This window comes from Macrobrachium rosenbergii, chromosome 54, assembly GCF_040412425.1.
Source record: "Macrobrachium rosenbergii isolate ZJJX-2024 chromosome 54, ASM4041242v1, whole genome shotgun sequence".
In the NCBI taxonomy this organism is placed as follows: Eukaryota; Metazoa; Arthropoda; class Malacostraca; order Decapoda; family Palaemonidae; genus Macrobrachium; species Macrobrachium rosenbergii.
Window position 1 is genome coordinate 25,900 of NC_089794.1, and position 21,601 is coordinate 47,500.

The 21,601-nt window shown below is 38.8% G+C and overlaps 1 protein-coding gene across 1 annotated transcript; it reads left to right on the forward strand.

Moving 5' to 3' along the window:
- The first annotated feature begins 925 nt into the window (after positions 1-925).
- Positions 926-9,373, forward strand: LOC136834721 (uncharacterized). The gene is made up of 2 exons (XM_067097301.1): positions 926-1,229; positions 6,907-9,373. The coding sequence occupies exons 1-2, from the start codon at positions 1,219-1,221 to the stop codon at positions 8,432-8,434; spliced, it is 1,539 nt and encodes a 512-aa protein (XP_066953402.1). The 5' UTR covers positions 926-1,218; the 3' UTR covers positions 8,435-9,373.
- Positions 9,374-21,601: the final 12,228 nt, after the last annotated feature.

Sequence of the window (21,601 nt, forward strand, 5' to 3'; positions counted from 1 at the left end):
GGGAACGAAGCAGAACGAAATATTCCACGAAGCAGTGAGACTTTATGCGTCGATCGGAGTGAAAAATTGACAGCGGTAAATCTCTGTCAGTTTGAAGTTTCTGGACGTTCGCATAAGATCAACAACAAATTCAGTTTAATGATTATATATGACCCTAATAAGAACCATAGTAATAATCACGGCATAAATCAGCGGTGATTTTTATAAGAAGTATAACGAAATTTACGAAAGAATCAGCAACTCGCCCTAAACTACGCCGATCGCAGCAGTGGAGAAGACGAAAACAAACAGTGTTGGCGGACGTATGAAAGTCGCTAATATCTACGTCAGTTCAGTGAACTTTTCTATCGTGTACGGACTTAAATACACGAAATTCCCAAAATTTTTGGTCGCTAAAAGGGAGACTTAGCGAAAGGTAGCGGTAGCAGAGCAGTGACGACGACGGCGACGAACGAGAGCGGAAGACGGCGACGGACGATAGTGAAGCAACCGGAGCGGCAATACAGTTTTGGAAGCCATGACCGCGTTGAAGTTCCATCTTCAATCAACGAAAGGGACACGGGTGACTGGGATATTTCCACTATCGATAATAACAATTTGGAAGGGATTCCAAATTTTTTTTTCTTCGACAAATTCAGCGAGTAACAGACTGGAAGTAGGCCGAGCTGTGCCTAATTATCGCTGGATGCTAACGACAAATTGCGCTCAAGTGCAATCAGCGCGATCTTCAAGTGCAAGGCGACACGAAGCTAATTGAATAGTAAACATTCATTCCTAGTATCGGGAATTATCAAGAGAATTTTTTTCTCTGTGAATTAAATTTTTTTGTGTGCATAAAATTTTATATAATTATTTTTCCTGCTGTGTGCGCAAATAATTTTTTTTTTTTTTAAACAAATAATTTAAGTAATTATCTGAATAATATTTCCTTATTGTTGTACGAAGGAAATAGTTTTTTTCTCATATTTAGTAATTTTTTTTCTTACGAAATAGAAATTTTCGTTCACTTGGTGATAGAGACAATTCGGTTTAAATTATTCTATCATAATAATTTTTTTGTTATACACCTGGCGCAGCATTTTGCAGTGGAACCCAAACAATTGTAATGTCCAAACTAATATCAGACTTTTTCAGATTGTGAGAGAGTCCTATGAAGAAATGAGTTAGGAAAAATTTGAATTGCGATTGTGGAGTATAGTCACTAAGGATTTAGGCAACATGAAACTGAAGTAAGTACCTGCTTCTCAAATTAATTTTTTTTTTATTCAATTTTTCATTCTTGGAATCATTAAATATTTTATGAGTTAATATGAATGAATCTTTTGATGAAGTAATTTCCCGACTGCAACAGACAAGAGGCGAAGACCAGACTCAATATAACCTAAGACCTGTACCTGAACGACTTTCTAGACAAATTAATCCTAGTAATACTAGACCCAGACGTTCTCATAGTCAGGGTCCCCCACTTAGTTTACCGAGTGTGCCTAACACTTCAGTTGTAACCACTAACCCAATAAGTTCAATTGTACCTAGAAACTTTACCATGGCGCAAGCGGCAATAATCACCCAAGCCACTAGATTTTGTGGAACGGTAGACCCAAGTAATGTAGATAAAAGTAGATTAGAAGAATATGGTGTAAATCGATGGTTGGCAGACACAGAAAGCAGAATTTCAGCTGCTGGTATCACAGATGAGAGAAAGAAAATAGATGAAGCACTCTTGTATGTTAGTATGGAACATGGTGATGCACATACAGTTCTTCATTCAGTACTTTTCAGGAAAATTACTCTGTTTAACGAATTCAAGAAACAGTGCTTACAGTTTTGGCAACCAGAAGCACAGAAAGATCCATGGGACAACATAGGAACTTTCCATCATCAGAAATATGAGGGTAATCACTTAGTTTTAGCCACTAGAGTAGAAGAAGCTATAGATAGAGTGACGACAGATATGAAAGCTGTAGGAATTGTTGTTGGAAGGAAGGATGAATTTGATGATGATGAAACAGATTTAGCTAGTATATCCAAGGTACTTAGATATATGTCATTAGGACCAATCTACGATGCTTTGGGTAAGGAAGAAAGAGTAGCCTTAAAGAAGTACTGTGATAGGAAGCCAAATGATGGAATTGTACAAACCTTGATGTACATAGAAAGGAAAGTAAAACAGAATTCATCAAGTAGTAGTGCAGATTTTATGGGAACCGTAGCTAGTGGAAGCCCAAGAAATAATAGTAATCAGTCCAGTAGAAACCAATCAGGGCAAGCTAGGTCTAGGCATCAGGGAAACAGAAATTCGTTTTGATAGAAATGGTGGGAACAACAATAGAGATTTAATCAATCAAACAGAAACAATCAAGGTAGGCCGCCAAATAGAGGTAACAATGGGAATATCACTGGAACTAATGGAAATAACAGTGGAAATAACAGGACTCCTGGACAGAGGGGAGCTAGTCAAGGCCAAAATTCAGGGAATAATAGGCCACAGTCATAGGCAGAGATTAAATTGTGGAAATTGTGGTTATTCCAACCATACAACACAGAATTGTAGAAGAAACAAATGGTGTTCGAATTGCAATAAGATAGGACATTTAATCCAGAACTGTTGGTACAACAGACAGGGAAATTCTCAGGGGTCTCAAAATAACCACAATACTCAGCCTAATAATCAGAATACCTCACCCAGTAACCCAAATCAAGGGGATTCTCAGTGACAATCACAGAGAGCGCAGCAGAAAGGTCCATCCTTACAGAGAGAAATAGTGACATTGAATAAGGATGTGTCCCCAACAGACATTACTCGAAGTAATGAAGTAGTGTTTTCTGTAAAGAATTTTAATACGTGTCAGGAAGAGTTGCCTATCATACAAGTACACTTAGAAGGTGTACTGAGTTCCATATTGTTGGATACAGGCAGTACTGTAAGTATCATAGATAAAGGCACTTTAACAGAACATATAGGTTGTGAGCTTTCCCAAATGAGAAAATCCTATAGGACCATAAAGGGGATCGCTGGAAAGCAAATAAGGGCTATAGGCAATGTCAATTTAGAGATAGAAATTCTAAATAAGAAATACAGGGAAGAGTTTGTGGTGTTAGAAGAGAAATATTTTCCAGCTCAAGCTCCATTTTCCTTCCAGGCTATGAAAAGATGTGGAATTACACTAGATTGTAGCAATGGAAGAATAACTATCAAGGAAATTGATAGAGGAAATGTTTGCTCTCTTGAAGAAGAGGAACAGTTTCAGATAAACTTGATCACTATACCTGAGACAGCCTCATCTGAGGAAGTAGACATCCAACAGATAGAAATGGAATTTAATGCTAACCCGGGTAGGACAGTGTGTAGAAATTCAATGATAGAAGAAATAGGAGAAAATAGTAAAACTGCTTTTCAAAGCCTAGAAGCCACTCAGGAGGAATTCTCAGATAGCAGGTATGAACCTGATGACTCAAGTGCACAACAAGTAGATACCTCCGAAGAACTTAGTTCTTTTTCCCAACCTGACGATCCTGACACGCTAATAGAAGGTAGTAACCTAATAATAGGAGAATATACGAAAGAGAAGTATCTCAATGAGGTGTTGCTGTTAGGCAACCTAAAAATGACAGAGATAGGTTCTGTGATACCACAAGATGAAAGTTCAGATGATACTGATGTCTGTTACACTGCCGATGTACAGAATGCAGAAGAAATCTGCTTAGTTAGTACTGCCGATGATAATCTTGTAAAATTTAAATTAAACAATAGCGTTAAGCTGCATCCACAAGGTCTGACAAAGGTTTGTCTTAGAATTGTAACAGATAAAAACCTAGGTGATACAGATGTGTTATTAGTTAATGAAGACTTACCAGACTTTTGAAAATGGACAATTCCTAGTAAGACTTAATGGTGGAAATTGCACGACTTATGTGTATAATTATTCTGACAAGAGACTAGAATTGCATGCCGGCATAGAATTCTGTAAGGGAATTGTGATTACTAACCCTCTACTAACCATAAGTGAAAAAGCATTTGTCTCTGTAGCCGACACAAGAGTTAAATTAGAAGGGGAAATAAATAATACAGATTTTCCTCATTGTAGGGACAGGTTAATACAGATATTAGAGAAATATAGGAATGTTGTAGCAGTAACAGGAGATAAGTTAGGAAGGACAGATGTCCTGCAGCACAAAATAGTCATAGAAGAAGGTGCTAGACCCTTTTATGTACCTAACTACAAACTTCCAATAAGTCAAAGACCCATCATAGACGAGATGGTTGAAGAGATGAAGGAAGATGGAGTCGTAATTCCTTCTAAGTCACCTTATAATTCACCTTTACTGCTAGTTCCAAAGAAAGACGGTACATGGAGGATGGTAATTGATTACCGGAAATTGAATTCCCACACTGTCCCTGATCGAATGCCAATGCCAGTCATTAATGACATGTTAGCTCAATTAGGAGGTGCCAAGGTTTTTTCTTGCCTCGATCTACTAAGTGGATATTGGCAAGTTCCTCTCGATGAAGAATCCAAGCATCTCACGGCATTCAGTACTCACAAAGAACATTTGCAATTCGAGGTAATGCCGTTTGGTCTTACTTCGGCTCCTTTAACGTTTGTACGTTTAATGCTGCAAATCTTAGATGTTGAAGACGTATCGGTTTATCTTGACGATGTAATAATTGCTAGTAAGGATGTAGAGAGTCATTTCAAGACAATAGAATTAGTATTAGATAGGCTCAGAAAGGCCGGTTTAAAGGTAAAAATTAAGAAATGTCAGTTTCTGAAGAAATCTCTAGAATATCTAGGACATGTTATCAGTGAACATGGTTTGAAAATGCAAGAAGGAAAGATTAAGACTATTGTAGACTATCCAGCCCCAAGAAATTTGAAGGCACTAAGAAGATTCCTAGGTATGGTAGGGTATTATCGACCTTTCATAAAGGGATTTGCTACCATAGCAAAACCATTAACTGAGTTAACTAGGAAAGATGCTAACTATGAGTGGAAAGATGAACAGGAAACAGCGTTCAAAACACTAAAGGATATGTTGATAACAGATCCTATCCTAGTTTATCCAGACTTCGAGAAGGAATTCTACTTAGCCTGTGATGCTTGAAGTACAGGACTAGGTGCCGTCTTGGTGCAAAAGGATAAAACAAGGATGAGGACTGTATACTATGCCAGTAGAGTTTTGAATGCAGCTGAAAGAAATTACAGTACAACAGAAAGGGAATGTTTAGCTTTAGTCTGGGGATTACAGAAATTTAGACACATTTTGCTAGGACATAAAATTAATGTTCTTACAGATCATAAACCCATTTGTGATCTTTTCAAGAAAAGGGCTTTTACCAATAATATGAAGTTCAATAGATGGTTCGTTAGCGTATTAGAATTTGCCCCAGAATTTAGATACATACCTGGTAGATATAATACATTAGCTGACGCCTTATCTAGATCACAAGAAGAGAACGAGAAACAAATTACCACTCATAATTTCGCCTTCAGTTGTCAAATCACAGACCTAGATTTAGACAAAGTTCGTCAGGAACAACAAAAGGATTCTAGAATAAGGGAAGTAATTGGTAACCTCTTGCAAGGTGAGGAAAATTCAGAGTTTCAGTTGATAGATGGATTATTGTACAAAACTTCAGACAAACCAAATGCTTGTTCACGTTTGTACATTCCTAATACACTAATACAGGACGTCTTAGAACTAACCCATTCATACAAGTTATCAGGACATCCTGGAATTAAGAAAACATGTAGAACAATCACTAGAAACTATTTTTGGCCTCGATGTAGTGAAGATGCTAGTCGATTTGTTCAGAACTGTACCATATGTAATGTACATAAAGGGGAATGTCAACGTCAAGGCTCCTCTGGAAATGTATCCTTCAGAATTAAATCCTTTTCAAGTAGTCACAATGGATTTCTTAGGTCCATTCCCGAACACCATCAGAGGAAATAAACAGATTTTAGTTTTCATTGACTATTTGACCAGATACGTAGAAATTGTTCCAACCAGAAACAGAGAATCATCAACGGTGGCAGAAGCCTTTAAGTCTAGAATCATAACTAGACATTCATGTCCTCAAGTTTTGCTCTCAGACAATGCTGCTGAATTTACTAGTGACATTCTAAAGAAACTGTGTGACTTTTATGAGATACAGAAATGTCAAATAACAGCACATAAGCCAAGCTCAAATGGAGCAGTAGAAAGAACAAATCGCAAAATAAAGGATGTTCTGAAAACATTGGTAACCCCAAACACTGAAGACTGGGACTTGACTCTCGAAGACATACAATTTACTCTAAACAACACAGTAAATGAATCAATAGGAGAAACTTCTCATTTCCTATTGTATGGCTACCAAAAGAGAATGCCAAATTCACTTTTGAATGATGCCGCACCACCCAGACGTACGTACAACTACGAGGACTATATTGCTTGGAAGACAAACGTAATGCGTACAGAGACCGTTAAAGTCACCAGGGCTAGATTAAAGGAGTTACATAAAAAATCTAGTAAGTATTACAATAACAGATCCACCATACCCTCGTTAAAGGTAGGACAACAAGTTTATGTACTCAATCATGTTCTTGAAGGACCTAATACTAAAGTAACCCCAAAATTTCGAGGTCCATATAGAGTTTTAGAAGTTTTGAAGTTGAATAAATTCAAGTTAATGCATGAGATTACCTTGAAAGAATCTATTGTACATTGGAACCACATTCAAGTAGTTCATTCAGAACCTTGGTCGTCTACCCAGTTGACAGATTTGTCTAATAAAGATAAGATAGATAATAAAATAGAATCTTCAGTGACCCCAAGGTATAATTTGAGAAGAAGGTAATGGCAAGTGCAATGGTAAACAAATGTAGTTGATAAGATTTTTACTGCTTAATAATATTATTTCAGCAAATGGATTGTTTGGTGGTTGGCAGTGAGTCAAATTGTGAACTCACTCGTACAACTAAGGAAGGGAGCCATCATCAAGGAACATGGCAAGGTTAAGATGATACAGGACCTAGCCATTGTTAAGATACGGACGGAGTCCATCATCGATCAGAGAGAGCAGTTAGTCCAGCTGAGCAATCAGATACAGGCAGGATTACACAGTGTCCAAGATCGAAATTTGTACGACATGCTCTCCAAGTTGCAGAGTGACATTGATAGTGTTATGCCAAGGAAAGTAGTAAAGCGATCACTCATACCCTTTATAGGCGTCGCTTTACACAATCTCTTTGGAGTGGCGACCGATGGTAATGTTGAAAGGCTAAAGGAAAGAATGGCACAACTTGAAAATTGGGCTTCTGAGCAGGGCACTGTCTATAATAAAGTAATAGGAAATGTCAATCAAAATCAGAAAATGATCACAGTGCTGAAAGAATTTGTGAATAGTGCACTCCATAATGTTTCATCAGAAATTGCTGGAATCCATCAAACAGAAATGATGGAGCAACTGCTCATAGAAGCAAGTAATTTCCTTCTGGAATACAAGGAATTACTCAATGCAATCATGATGGCAGGTAAAAACCTGCTGTCGCCTTTTCTGATAACCCCTAGTGAAATTGAAGCCATTATTCAGAAATGTGTTGTGAACAATCACTTGAAGCCACTAGTAGAAAATATAGTGGACTATTATGGCATGATCACAGTGAAAGTGGTAGCCAAACAAATCATACTAGTGATCCCTTTCAACAATCCAGACGTCAACTCATTGATGTCAGTCTATCCATTCCCAATGATAGTAGATAATAAGTCCATTGTACTAGAAGGAACAGTTCGACACTTTGCCTTGCAGCATGATTCTTTCCTAGTGACCGAAATTCCCGAACATGAGTTCAGGGAATGTGTCATGCTTAATGATTTTGTATATGTTTGTAACACTGTGAATTTCTATGAACCATTGAGTGCTCTTCATTGTCTAGATGATCTTGTAAACAACAAGAATGGTAAGAACCATTGTAAGTACCTACCGTTTACAGAAAATTTCAAGGCTCAAATCATTGATGATGAAATTTTTGTGTTCTCAGCAAACAGATTGAATGCTAAGATTGACTGTAAGTCAAACAAAACAGAAGTAGTTTTCATTAACGTACACTCATTTTCATCTGCTTGTGAATTGGTCATTTTACATAATTTGTATTACAAACCTACAGTCTTCACGACGTACAGTTTAAATTTCACTAAAAGTGTACATCAGTTTGAAGTTATTAACGAATTTCAGCTTTCAGAACTGGAATTGGAGACATTCACAAAGCTAGAAGAGATTCATACTTTCTTTCATACATATAAGACCGAGATTTCTCCTATCATGTCATTCATAAATGTCATTCTTTTGGTACTGTTTGCTTTTATTTCCTTTATAATTGTCAGGAAATTAATATTGAATAAGCTTACCATAATCAAGGACATGATGGACAGAATCCTTCCTAGAGAGTGATAGCGTTTACCATTGACTTGCACTTGAACATTTGATGACTGATTTTTTTTTATTTTTACAATTTATGATTTCTTTTAATAACAATCAGGTATGTTCTTCACGTGTGAATTTTTACCAAGTTATCATGATTGATAACCAGGGAGTAATAGGCATTTGATATATTTACTTTGCCATAATTTTCTGCATTTAGTTTGAGTATTTGATATATAAGTTCATGCTTGTCTTGTTTGCATTTATTGATTGTTAATAGAAATTATTGACAATGAAGTAATTGACTATAGTCAAGTTTTTCTTTGAATGTATATTATAGGCATTCATATAATTTTATTTCCATGCACCTGCTTACATGACTACTTTATTCATTTTTCGCATTACATTATTATTGCTGGGTTTACCTTAGTTGGTTGGCTTAGAGTTAATTTTTGTAATGGTTTTACATTGTAGTCAATGTAGGTATGTGGCCGAGTGATGTTATGTAGTGAATTTAAAAATATTTCTACAGTGAATAAGTATGAAATTCACTGATCGGGATTATGAGAGAGAGAGAGAGAGACGATGTTGATAGTTTAAAATGATGAGCCATGAGACCAAGTAAATTGAAGTGTAACCACAACAAACCTCCAAGATGTGGGAAAGGAAGGAGGAGCTAGAGGAATCACTATGAATGAAAAGGTCAGCAAAATTGACCTGATTTGTCCTTGCCAAAAGTGAGAGTTGAAATTGAACCATTAAGATTAGACTAGTCGTCCTCAAAGAGGCGGAGTTTTATTCAACATAGGTCCAGAGTTCATTCTGATCAATTTTTAGTTAGAGTTAACTTGAACCCCTTTAGGATAAGATCTGTGTCGCTCTTTCTCTGACATCAAGAAAAATTTGTAAGTCCAGTGTGGCTGGCCGTGTGACGATTAGTGTTAAAGAATAAAATTTAAGTAAAAAGTGCCCGGCGATCCTACTTAACCCCCCCCTGAAAAGACAAGATTTACCAAGTGTGAGAAGAATTATTTACCAAGTTTCTTACGTCCTATAAGCAACGGAGTTCTCGACTTTAACAGAACATCAACACAGTAAAGGAAGCAGTGTCATTCATACTTGGGAGTGCATACCACAACATAAAAAGTGCATATGCGCAACAAAACTACTGAGGAGCAAAAGCACTTGTTGCTTCTAAGAGCCGCAGTGGTTACGTGTCCATCATTTCCATTACCTCTTTGTAGGCACCAGTGAGAACAGTGGTCTGGAACTAGTCGTCTGGAAGGCATCCTCATTTGGTTTCTTCTTATCTTCCAACTCCGTGGCAAAACCCCAGGTTTCATTTGTTTTATTATTATTATTATTATTATTATTATTATTATTATTATTATTATTATTATTATTATTATTATTATTATTATTATTATTATTATTAGAAAGAAAACTACCTTTTTCAAGGATGTTTATTAACACAATAAGAGACTAAGTCTCGACCTGAGAAATGTAGTTTCAGAGAGCCTGTCGATTTCCCTAGAGGGAATTCGGCATTGCATGGGTCCTTGTTTCTCTTGCGCAAATCAAGAGTCACTTGGAAGTCAGTATTCCGTAGAACTCCTGAGAGTCATTTTGATTACTGGGAAATGGGGAGACTGTTCTCCTAGTTTTTGTGGAACTTCGCTTGGTGTAGTTATCAGATTATAGTAGGTCTGATATGATTGTTCCACTTTTCCTGCATATCTTTTTCCAAACAGACCTTGGGGTTTTGGAAGGCATGCAATTAACATAACTTTTATTTTATTTTTTTTGCGGAAATCCTCTTGACGTCTTCGAGTTTCTGACATGTTATTATTTTCTACGAAATGGTGTTCAAGCTTCCCTAGTTTCGCGTCCTGAACCATACCTTCTCCACTCTCTCTTTCATTCGGTTGACTGTGAATATACTATGTCACTCATTTGATAGGGGCCAGGTGTATGCACCTTTTTTCAGTAAATCCAAGAATCGCGACATTTATCTGGTGGAAATGGTTAAAACCCCTTTTGCCGGTTTTTTTTATATAAATCCACGATAGGGCTGCTTGTGCTGAGATGACCTAGTTTCTTGAATTTCATTTGCAAGGTAATTAATTGCCAACCTTTGAATGAAATTGAAGTCCTTTCCGTCTCTCTTGCTAACGAGAAGTGTCATCGATATAAAAGCTTGAGAAATTCGATATAAGTCTCAACTTGACTTTTGCAAAGAGGTTAGTTTAGTGTGGGCGACTGCCTTCAGTGCTCTGTATTGACAACTCCAAAAAAGCAACTTCTGTCTGGTAAAAATAGTTCCACTGAAAGTTGCTTTCTCGTTGCTTGATTGGAACAGCTTTGGTAGAAGTTATACACTGAATTTTTCCGTGCAATTTTCAATTTCTTTGAACTTTTCACCTTCTTAATTGACCTTGTTTGATCTGGAAGAATAATTAATCTGACTTTAGTTTGTTTCTTACCACAATATTATTGTCTGTTTCACAAAGAATAAAAGGATGTTTCATTTCTAATCTCTTGTGGCTGTTGCCTTTGTAGTTTCTCTAAAAGAAAACTATCATGGAGATGGCGATTTGTCTGTCCGTCCACACTTTTTCTGTCCGCCCTCGGATCTTAAAAACTACTGAGGCTACAGGGTGTATATTTATATTATACAAATCTCAACTTCTAAATACAGTACTTGAACGTAAAAAGGAAATTTACCAATTGCTAAAGGCATCAGACGAGTCCGGTGAGATGTGACCTTTAATCAAAGCTCGGGAACATCCTACAGATCCATTGCACATCATTGCGCATGCTCAGGATAAACCCCGCCCCTTTTTTTTACTCTTAGAAAGGGTTTGCTGGTTTCAGTAAACTTAGTATTCGGATGAAGCTAATGTAAACGATAAAAAGGCAATGGATTTACATTTACAATGTTCATGATATCTGGTTTTACTCTTCAGTATTTATGTAATAAAAATAAATTAAAAACCTATTATTTGAATATTAAACTTCGTTTATAATTTTTAGTATTCTTTCATTTCGTATTATTTATCTGTTCCCTCTATTCCCGTTATTTGTGTCATAGTTGTCATTGGTAAAGATACTTCACTGTAGGGCAATTTTTAAATGAGCAATAGATGAGAGTTCCAGATTGATTTGGGGAACTTCCCGAAGTTGTTATAAAGATATATCGGAAGATTTATTTCACATCTCTCTCTCTCTCTCTCTCTCTCTCTCTCTCTCTCTCTCTCTCTCTCTCTCTCTCTCTCTCTCAGTACAAGATATTTAAGCCCCCTTCTTCTATGAAAATATCTATGACTATCTTCGACCTACTAAGGCAAATTTCACGTATTTGTGAAGATGTGTTGTGAACACGCTGTTCAGAAACTCGGAGTTTGCAAGAACTCCTACAAGACTTTTGGGATTCTCAGCTCATTTAGAAAGTTATTATTGACTTATTCCACTTTTCAAAGTATTTGGAAACTGGAATAACATCGTTCTGTATTTCCTTCTGTTACTTCTTTCACACGAACACCATAATATTCCTTGGAAGCTTGAATTTCAAGTCAGTGGCCCCGTGGAGGGCTTTTTCCATATGAATAGGGTTCTTCCTCTTCTGAATAATAATAATAATAATAATAATAATAATAATAATAATAATAATAATAATAATAATAATAATAATAATAATAATAACAACCTCACAAAGGTATTGCTAGTTATCGTAAATCTGCCTTACCTTAAATGTTGTTCCGCTGTCATTGTTTTACCTTCAAGAACAACTTTTGACTTTCTAAGTTTGTTGCGACTTCGCTGATTCACGGCAGTTGTACGATGGTTGTATCTCGTGTAGCTGGTTGTGAAATGGTTTGTAGTATTTTCCGTTCGTTTCTCTGATAATGACAGCGCTTGCTTTGGAAATTAGACGCGTCTGGGAATATTATTTCTTTGTACTGATGCATTAGACGAACGGCGAACAAAGTTTGCATAAAAGTGACGTGATTCTCTCTCTCTCTCTCTCTCTCTCTCTCTCTCTCTCTAACTCTCTCTCTCTCTCTCTCTCTGTTGCACTGGTGTAACAAAAACTAAAAATGTCCAACATTAATCTGTTCTTGCAGTCTCAAAGTATGGTATGTGGTTAAGGGAGTCTCTCTCTCTCTCTCTCTCTCTCTCTCTCTCTCTCTCTCTCTCTCTCTCTCTCTCTCTCACATGCAGCCATATATGGTAATGACATAAAAAGTTGTTAGAAGCGCAAGCTGCTTTGGTCAGGGAAGTGGCTATAGAAGATTAACATTAGAATAATCAGGCTTTATGACTGAGGCCTACTTATGGCAAGCGTTTATGATCATATTTACTTTAACTTCGTTTTCATATTTGCAATTTTCATATCTTTCTGTTTCCTCTTTTCATCAATTTTGAGTTTTTACTTTTCCTTCTTGATATTTTCTTTTTACATCTTTATTTTATGCAAGATTATTTTTAATACAGTACTTACATCATTTTATTGTTTATCTTTAAAAATATTTTTTTAAATCTTTGATGTTGGGATTTTATTCCATCTTTTTCATCTTCTCCATCCTTTTCACTGACAGAAATTCTTTCATCTCCACGTTCTCAGGACAGTAAAGGTTCTCGTGTGAATGAGGATTTTCACAACAGACAAAAGATTTTTTATTTTTATTTTTTCTTTCTCTCTGAGGCTGACAGCTCACTTCATCAACTCCCAACTGCTTAGAAAAAATCGATTTTTCAAGAATTTCTGAAAGAGCTGGCTTGAGTCTGACAAGGCTCATAAATCTCTCTCTCTCTCTCTCTCTCTCTCTCTCTCTCTCTCTCTCTCTCTCTCTCTCTCTCTCTCTCCAACGGGAGTTTTTGCGTCAGTTGAAAGATTTTTCCAGTTAGTCCATTAACTGACAGAAAGATTGAGAGATAAATAAACAACAGTAGCCTCGAAAATCATGGGTACTCATATCAGTGAATTATCTGCTAAGCAAGAGCCCGTGCCAGCATAATGCTGGTTTAATCTTAAACGAACGAAATAGAGAAATGTGAAGTCTCAAATAATATGAAATGTTAACTATCTTTTGGTAAGACGAGTTATTGTAGTATCGGGTAATTTTACAGTTAAATCATAAAGGAAAATTTTTGAATTAATAAAATGTTCCCTAGAGCACTGATTGAGATGCCAAAAAGTTATGATCAAAACGAAAAACTATGAAAACTTCATCCAAATCCTTCGGGCCAGCCCTATGAGAGCTGATAGTCAGCTCAGTGGTCTGGTTAAACTTTTTCATAATAATAATAATAATCATCATCAACATCAGAGCAACTAAGAAAATTTTCAAAGATTACCCACTTTTTGGCTTTTGTTACTTTATTCCTCGGTATCTGCACCCCGTCTCCATTTCCTTCGTTCATACCTTTGCTTCTTCCTAGTTGGCAAAGGTTTTTGTCCCTTATTCAGTTTCCTAATTAGAGACAACCACCCTGAAAGCACACATGACTTATAAATGTGTCTCCCTTTCTTTGACCTGAGTTGACCTTCCCTAATGAGACAGACAGTCAATGACCCTTTCAGGATCGAGGTTTATCTCCATCTGTTCATCTATTTATCTGTTCACCTATTCATCTGTTCATCTACTGTATTCTTCTATTCAGAGATCTGCTACATAGTTCTCATAACATGCTTACTCTTCATTCAGAAGATGTGTGTGTGTGTGTCTGTTATTATTATTATTATATGAGGTAGTAGACCCTCTTTTATGCACGTGGTGTTGAAAGTGGTAGCTGCATCAGCGGCATTCAGTTTGTACAGAATTTTCTCTATTTTTCTAATAATTTATTTTTGTAGGTTGCTGCATTCTGCCAGTAAACACGCCGATATTGGCCGTACTTGGAGAGGAAAGCAGGTTGCAAAATGGGATAGTTTATTTCCGATGTACGCAGTACAACAGTAACATGGTACTGAAATCGGGAGTTCATCTTCCGTAGAGTTGTCCTTCAGGAAAAAATTTTCTTTTGAGTTGTCCTTCAGGAGAAAGTGTTCTTCCGTGTTAATCGAGGCCACGTTTCGCTCAGGCTCCACTGAGGATGGCCACGCCAAAAGACGGAGGTAGACTGACTTTCGATGTTGTTGTTGTTTTCGATTTAGCTGGCCTTGTGCCAGCACGGGCTCTTGCTTCTAAGCAGCCCGTAACTATATGTTGATGATGAGCCTGTGAGATGGGTAGGTTAATGAAAACTTTATTATGATACATGAAAGTGATTTTGGTGGGGGTGAAAATTTGAAATGAAAAGGTTTAACAGGCAAGGTTGCAACCTCTTTGAACCCTAAGGTACCCATCAGATGAGGATAAAAGTACGATAGCAGTGAGTGTTGGCTAGTGGGAGAGGCCAACAGATGGAAAAAAGAAGAACTGAGTAGTAGGCACAGGTAGCTAGTATGCTAGTTGGTGGTGATCCAAAGCCATATTCCTTGTCCGGTCCTAATTCTTGTGTCTGTATGTGTTTTGTGTATTTGTTGGGTGTTGATTGTGATGGATGGAATGATAGGGGAGGGGTGCTTTCTAAAGTCAGTATTTAGAGATGAATGGTATGGATTTTTATTTGTTGTCTGGGTCGAGTCTGTTGAAGTCTGATTTAAGAATAGGGAAGGAGGGTGGGTGGTTTAAGGTATGGATTCTTTAGAGTTATCTTGGTGGTGGGTAGGAGCATAGGAAGCCTGCAAATTCATGGATGTTTGTCAGTATGTGCTTTGTTATTTGGGTAGCTGTTCTTTCATTACCTTCATAACTTGTTCTTAGCTGTTCTGTTTCTGTACAGTCAAGAAGGTAGTGTTCCAGGGGTTCTTCTGGGAGTGTTTCACAGTACTTGCATGATTGAGGATTGTCTACTATTCTTTGCCATGTGCACAGGTATCCTAGCCTTAGCCGATGGATTATGACTGCTAGGGCCCGTGACATGTCTTTGGTTATATTGTGTGGTTTTAGGTTTACAGTGTCTATGTTCCATTTGGCGGTTTTTGAGCCACCAAAAACAGCTCTTCTGACTTTGCTTTCTTCTTGTAGTTGGCAGTGTGCTGCTGCCTTGTTTTTCAGTTGTGTGAGTGAGGGGCTGATTTTGATACTAACGTTGGTGTGTAGCAACCCACTTTTTGCTAGAGAATCTGCTTCTTCGTTTCCTTGGATTCCCACGTGGCTCGGAATCCAGTTTAATGTTATTTCCCTGTTCCTGTTTTGATGGAGGCTTGCAATTGCCCATATGCTTGACAGAAGTCTGATATTTTCCTTTGCTTTTCCTTTTGTTATAGCTTGTAGTGCTCCTTTTGAGTCAGTATGAATTGTTGTGTTTCCCTGCCTATGCTGAGAGTCTTCTAGAGCTTTTGCAATGGCAATCAGTTCAGTTTGTAGAGTGGAGGCATTGTCAGAGAGCCTCCAGCATCCTTTGAGGGTTGTTGAGTGGACTCCTGCTGCTGCTGCTGGGATGCTGAGATCTACTGATCCATCTGTAAAATATTCATTTGTGGCTGCAGTTTTCCTGATTGCCTCTTGGGCTGCAAGCCTTAGCTGTTGAGCAGTGCATGCTTCTTTGCTTGCAGGGAGGACTGTAAAGTTTATCTTGAACAGTTCAGGCTCCCAGGGTGCTCGTTCTCTGTACTCTGCGATTGGCGTGTCTTCCTTGATTGCGGCTGCTTGATTTTGCATCCCTACTCTCCTTAAGGCTGCTAGGAGGTCGCCAGCATATGTCTTGGGGGGGTCTTGTTCCTCATGAAGCTCAATGTTTTTCTTGATTTCTCTCTTGAGTGGGCAGTTTCTGCTACCTTTCAAGGTTTTTAGCAGTATGGATGTGTTTCTCTGATCTATTCTGTGTGTTAGAGATTGTAAGTTTGTTTCGTTTCTCAAGACACACAAGTTAGTCCACATGGGTGCACCTGTGATGAGTCTTAAGGCATTGTTTTGGATTACTTGAAGCTTTTTGTTCTGTGTTTTTGAGGCAAGTAAGGACAGGTGCTGCATACTCCACAGTTGACCTAATTGTCTGTATGTAGTAGGTTCTGAGGGCATGGTATACTGCTCCTTGTTTTAGAGAGGTGATTCTTCTCATAGCATTTTGCCTGCATTTGATTTTTTGCTTAAGTGTTTCTATTTCTTTGCGTGGGGAGAGTTGTTTGTTGATATTTACTCCTAGGTACAAAAAGTTTTCTACCCATTCGATGGGTTCACCCATGAGTTGTATTTCATTTGGGTTTAGGTCATGTTTAATTGCCATTGCTTTGGTTTTTGCTGTATTGATTTTTAGACCAAGCTCTGTACAGCTATTTTCAATTTGTGTTATTGCATTTTGCATATTTTGGTAGGATCTGTACCTGTGTGTGCTCACTAAGCACACATCGTCTGCATATATGAAAATTTCCACTCCCTCTGGTAGGGTGATTGTGGCTACATTTTCCATTAGTACATTGAAGAGGAAGGGACTAAGTATTCCTCCCTGTGGTGTTCCATTTTCTAAGTTGAGAAAATCTGAGCTTGCACCTTGGAAGGCGACTCTGGCTTGTCTGTTTTGCATGTATCCTTTGAACAATGCTAACAGGTTACCCTTAACTCTTTTGTCCACCAAGGTAGCAAGGATGACGACGGCGCTGGCTAGTTCGTAGGCTTTTTCTAAATCGAGAAAGACTACAATTGATTTTCTGTTGTTTATTGTTGCCATTACATTTGCTAGGCATTCTTGTGTGCCTATTCCTTCTTTGTAACCATATAGGCGATGATGTAGTGGTCCTGTTTTCCATACAAGTCTGTTTAGTACCATTCTCTCTGCAGTCTTTTCTGTGCAGCTGATGAGAGAAATGGGCCTGTAGGAGTTTGGTTCCTTGGGTTTGGGAATTGGTTGCATGTTTTGTTGATTCCATTGTTCGGGTCTGACTTGCTCAGTGTATGTTCTGTTGATTATGTGCAGATGTACTTTCTTGGCTGCTGTGCCCATATTTTTCAGCATGCTGTATGTGATCATGTCTGATCCTGGAGCTGTGTTTTTTCCTTTTTGGAGGGCTTTGTTAAGCTCATTCATTGTGAATGGGGTGTCAGTGACATCAGGCTCATTGCACGCTGTGTTGATAACTAGCCATCTCCCTGGATCTAATGTCACCTGCCTTTCCCTTGTGGCAGGTGGCAGATGTGCCGTTTTGGTCCTGTCAGCAAAATGTTGCGCAAGTCTGTTCGCTTCTGCCTGTGGGTTGGGATGATGTGCTTGTGGTGGTCTGGTCTTTCCTGATACCTTGTTGAACCACCTCCATATTTTTGCTATTGGGGTTAGACGGGTCGTCTGTGAGCACCACATCAGCCAGGTTTCCCGCTTTACTTCTCTGGCTGTTTGGGTTGCATGATTCATGACATCCCTTAAGACAGCATGTAGTTCATCTGTGGGTTGTCGCCTGAAGAGCTTCCTTGTTCTGTTAACTCTCGAATTCATTTCCTTTATTCTTGAGTTGTAGTACCAGCTGTCTTTGTGGGGTTTTGTTTGTACCAAAGGTTCTCTTTGGCATGGAATCATTTGCTGCACTGTGTAGGCTCTTCTCAAAGTCCTCTTGCAGTTGGTTCATGTTTTGGGCTGGGTCTTGTATGTACTGTGTTGCCCAACTGGTCATATGGTTTTCAAATACTAACCAGTTGGCTAGATCTGGTCTCCAACCTGCTGGAGGAGGTGGTGGTGGAGGTATTTTTATTATCCTTATGTTAGTTTCTGTTGCAAAGTGATCGCTGGCCAATATTGGGTGCAATTTCCATGTGCAGTTTTCCTGTAGATTCTTCGATATGAAGCTAAAATCTAGCCTTCCGCCTTGGAGGTGTGTTGCTTCATTGATGTCATTTAGCAGCTTCACTTCAGGAAATTCTTCCATTAGCAGATTTATGTGTCTGCCTGCTGCATTTGTATGTTGCTGTGAGTGTAGACACGGGTGATGGGCATTAAAATCTCCCGCGAAGAAGGTGTTTTCTCTTGTGGCTGCACTGAAAAGGTTTTCTCCTTCAAAGGTTTGGTTATGGCCTTTGTATATGTTGTGCACAATGAGGGAGGTATTTGCTAGCCTTATAAGGACACTTAGAGTTTCTATCCCTTGACCACAGTCTATATTTCTTGTTTGTTCAAAGGGAATTGTTGCTTTGATAAGAGTGATTAACCCTCTGTTTTCATTTGTGTGTGGGGTTTTGTACACTGTATATCCCTGGAATGTGAATTTGGCCGTTTCTCTTACCAGAGTCTCTTGTAGGAGGATGACATCATGCCCTTCTGATAGCACTTGTGATTGCAGGAGGGCATATTTTGTGTTGGCACTGTTTATGTTCCATTGAAGGATTTTGAGATCGTTCTGTAGTGTGTTCCTGCAGTGTTGGTTGTCTCTATTATTTGTATTTTGTTCAGCCATATTGATTTATAACAGAGCTGCAATTGTGTTCCTCAGTGTTGCTGTGCAGTCCACTTCTGGGAAGAGTTGTGCTATAACTGCTTCCACAACTCTGGCTACCTCTCGTCTAAATTCCTCACGAGTGATGGTGACTGTATTTCTTTTGGAGGGGGATTCTGGGGTGCTGTGGGTAGGAAGTGAGGATGAAGGTACGGTGGTAGGGGTGGGTGGGTGGGTAAGTAGGGGTGTTTTTCTGGATGGGTTGTTTATGGTGGAGAAAGGAGTAGGATTTGGAAGTAGGGGTGTTTTTGTGACTGGGGTATTGTAGGTGGAGAAAGGAGTGGGATTTGTGGATGGAGTCTGTGTGTCAACGCGTGCGTCTTGGTGTCTATGTTTGAGTCTGGGGTCTCGTTTGTTTATGGGGGGTGGTGGTGATAGAGTTTTGTGTTGCTGTCTGTGTTGCTTAGGTTGGTGTGTGGGTGCAGTTTGTTGTTGGGGTTGTTGCATCTGTTGTGTAGCATTGTGTGTGTGTTGCTGTGGAGGTCTTGTAGGAGGGGCTTGCTGTTGGGATTGTTGGTGAGGTAGTTGTTGCTGGTATGATTGTTGTAGGGGTGGTTGTTGCTGGTGTAGTTGTCTGAGAGGTGGTTGTTGCTGGTGTTGTTGTCGGAGGGGTAGTAGTTGTTGTTGTTGTTGTGGTTGTCGGTGGGGTAGTTGTTGCTGGTGTGGTTGTCGCTGGGGTAGTTGCTGCTGGTGTTGTTGCGTCTGAGGTAGTCCTTTCATTTTCCAGATTATCTGGAGCCGTGTTGGGCATCCCTTATACCACGCATGGTGTCCTTGCCCGCAGTTGGGGCATTTGGCTTTGGTTCTTTCTTTATTGTTGTGTCGCTGTATACAGATGTTGGTGTCGTGTCTTGAGCTGCAGACACCGCAGACTACGTGTTGTGCCACACATTGCTTTTGGTGGTGTCCAAATCGCTGGCATTTGAAACATCTTAGAGGTTCTGGTGTATACGCTTCTGTGGGGAATTTTCCCCATATTGGGATGATCACTTCTTCTGGTCTCTTTCCTTTGAAAACTGCCAGCACTTTTCGTGTTGGCTCTCCTGCTTTGTTCTTACACCGTACTGCATCCAGAACATAGGTGAGGTTCTTTATGGGGTCAATGGGGAGGGTTATTGGGTATCGACAAATGATGCCCTTCTGTGTCCTTTCTGCTGGGTCCAGAATCTGTGCTTCCTGCTTCAGGATCTCAACTGCTTCTACCGTCTGCGGTGTGATAGTGAAAAGTCCTCTGTGGTTCGGTCGTGCCTGTATCTGTATTCCCGGATGCTTCTTTTCTAGGACTGACTTTCGATGCGAGTCTTGCTCTTTATATATAATACGGTCGGGCCGGGTGTGGGGGGGTCAAATTCAGCTGCCCGCTGATTGGCTGAGGAGAAACATTCGCGCTGCTTATTGACTGGTGAGATGCTCTCGCAAGCCAAAAATTTATCGCTGACGGTTTCTCTGCTGCACCATGCTGAGCGGCAGGGCTGGTGTGTGACATCATTCTCTGGTATTTCACGGCGAATATTCTGACTGGGCACCGGGCTGCGTATTTACAATCTGTATACACAGTCGTGAGCATACCAGCCAGTAGCCAATCACCAACCAGATCACGTAGCCAATCAGATTCGAGCAATGACGTCATCGACCGCATATTTTAATTAGCTATATTTTGCCGTATATTAGACAACTGTGTGTGAGCAGCAATAACCCATATGAGAAATATTGTTCAAAATTAACTCACTGGTGTATTTTTATGCATTAAAGAGCCCAATAATAAATAAAAAAAATATGCACGCACAGAGTGACGTCATTGTCTTCTTAAAACTAAATAGAAGAGTCCTCATTCCTCCTTTGTGAAAGCAATATTGACATTTTTTCCCTGCTACGTTGAATCAAGTATGGCGTTTTATGTCGTCAATATAATAAAATCTTCTGTTCATGTAACTATATTAGTTAAAAGCTTCATTCTGAATAACAATAATAATTATTACACAGGCATTCTTGAAGCACCGAACACGTTTTCCTTAAAGGCTAGCTTTAAGAAAACGGACATATTTAGCAGTAACTGAGCTAAAAATATACAGAGTTAATAGGGCCTTTTTTCTTTTAGAATCCATAATGTTAATTAAGTCAGTTGCTGTAGATAAGCTTATTATAATGATGTAACTTGGTTATAAATAGTGCGTGCAATATAAAAACTTGGGTGATGTTGTTTCGTGTAAGCTTTGTGAACAGAATAATGGGCTACTTTCCACCTGTATACAGTATTCTATGAAATGAGGAATTTTCTAGCAGTTTAGACATTTTTATGTAAAAAAATTAGTAAAGTCGATATAAGTTATTAATATTTTAAGGCTTTGTTAAATTTTCCTTCTTTGCTGTTAATTCATAAGGTTTTCTCAATTGCGTCTCATCTGTTGTTTACATTTTTGATCGACGATGACGTCACTGTTCGCTCCATATCTTAATTTAATTTAACACAATTTTAGTCTCTTTTATGGACACAAATACACAAGAGGGTTAATATTTGAACAATATTTCTCATATGGGTTATTGCTGCTCACACACATTTGTCTAATATACGATAAAATATAGCTAAGTGATATGCTATTCGCAAATAGGCTGGATGACGTCATTGCTCGAATCTGATTGGCTACGTGATCTGGTTGGTGATTGGCTACTGGCTGGTATGCTCACGACTGTGTATACAGATTGTAAATACGCCACCGGGCTGCATATTTCCC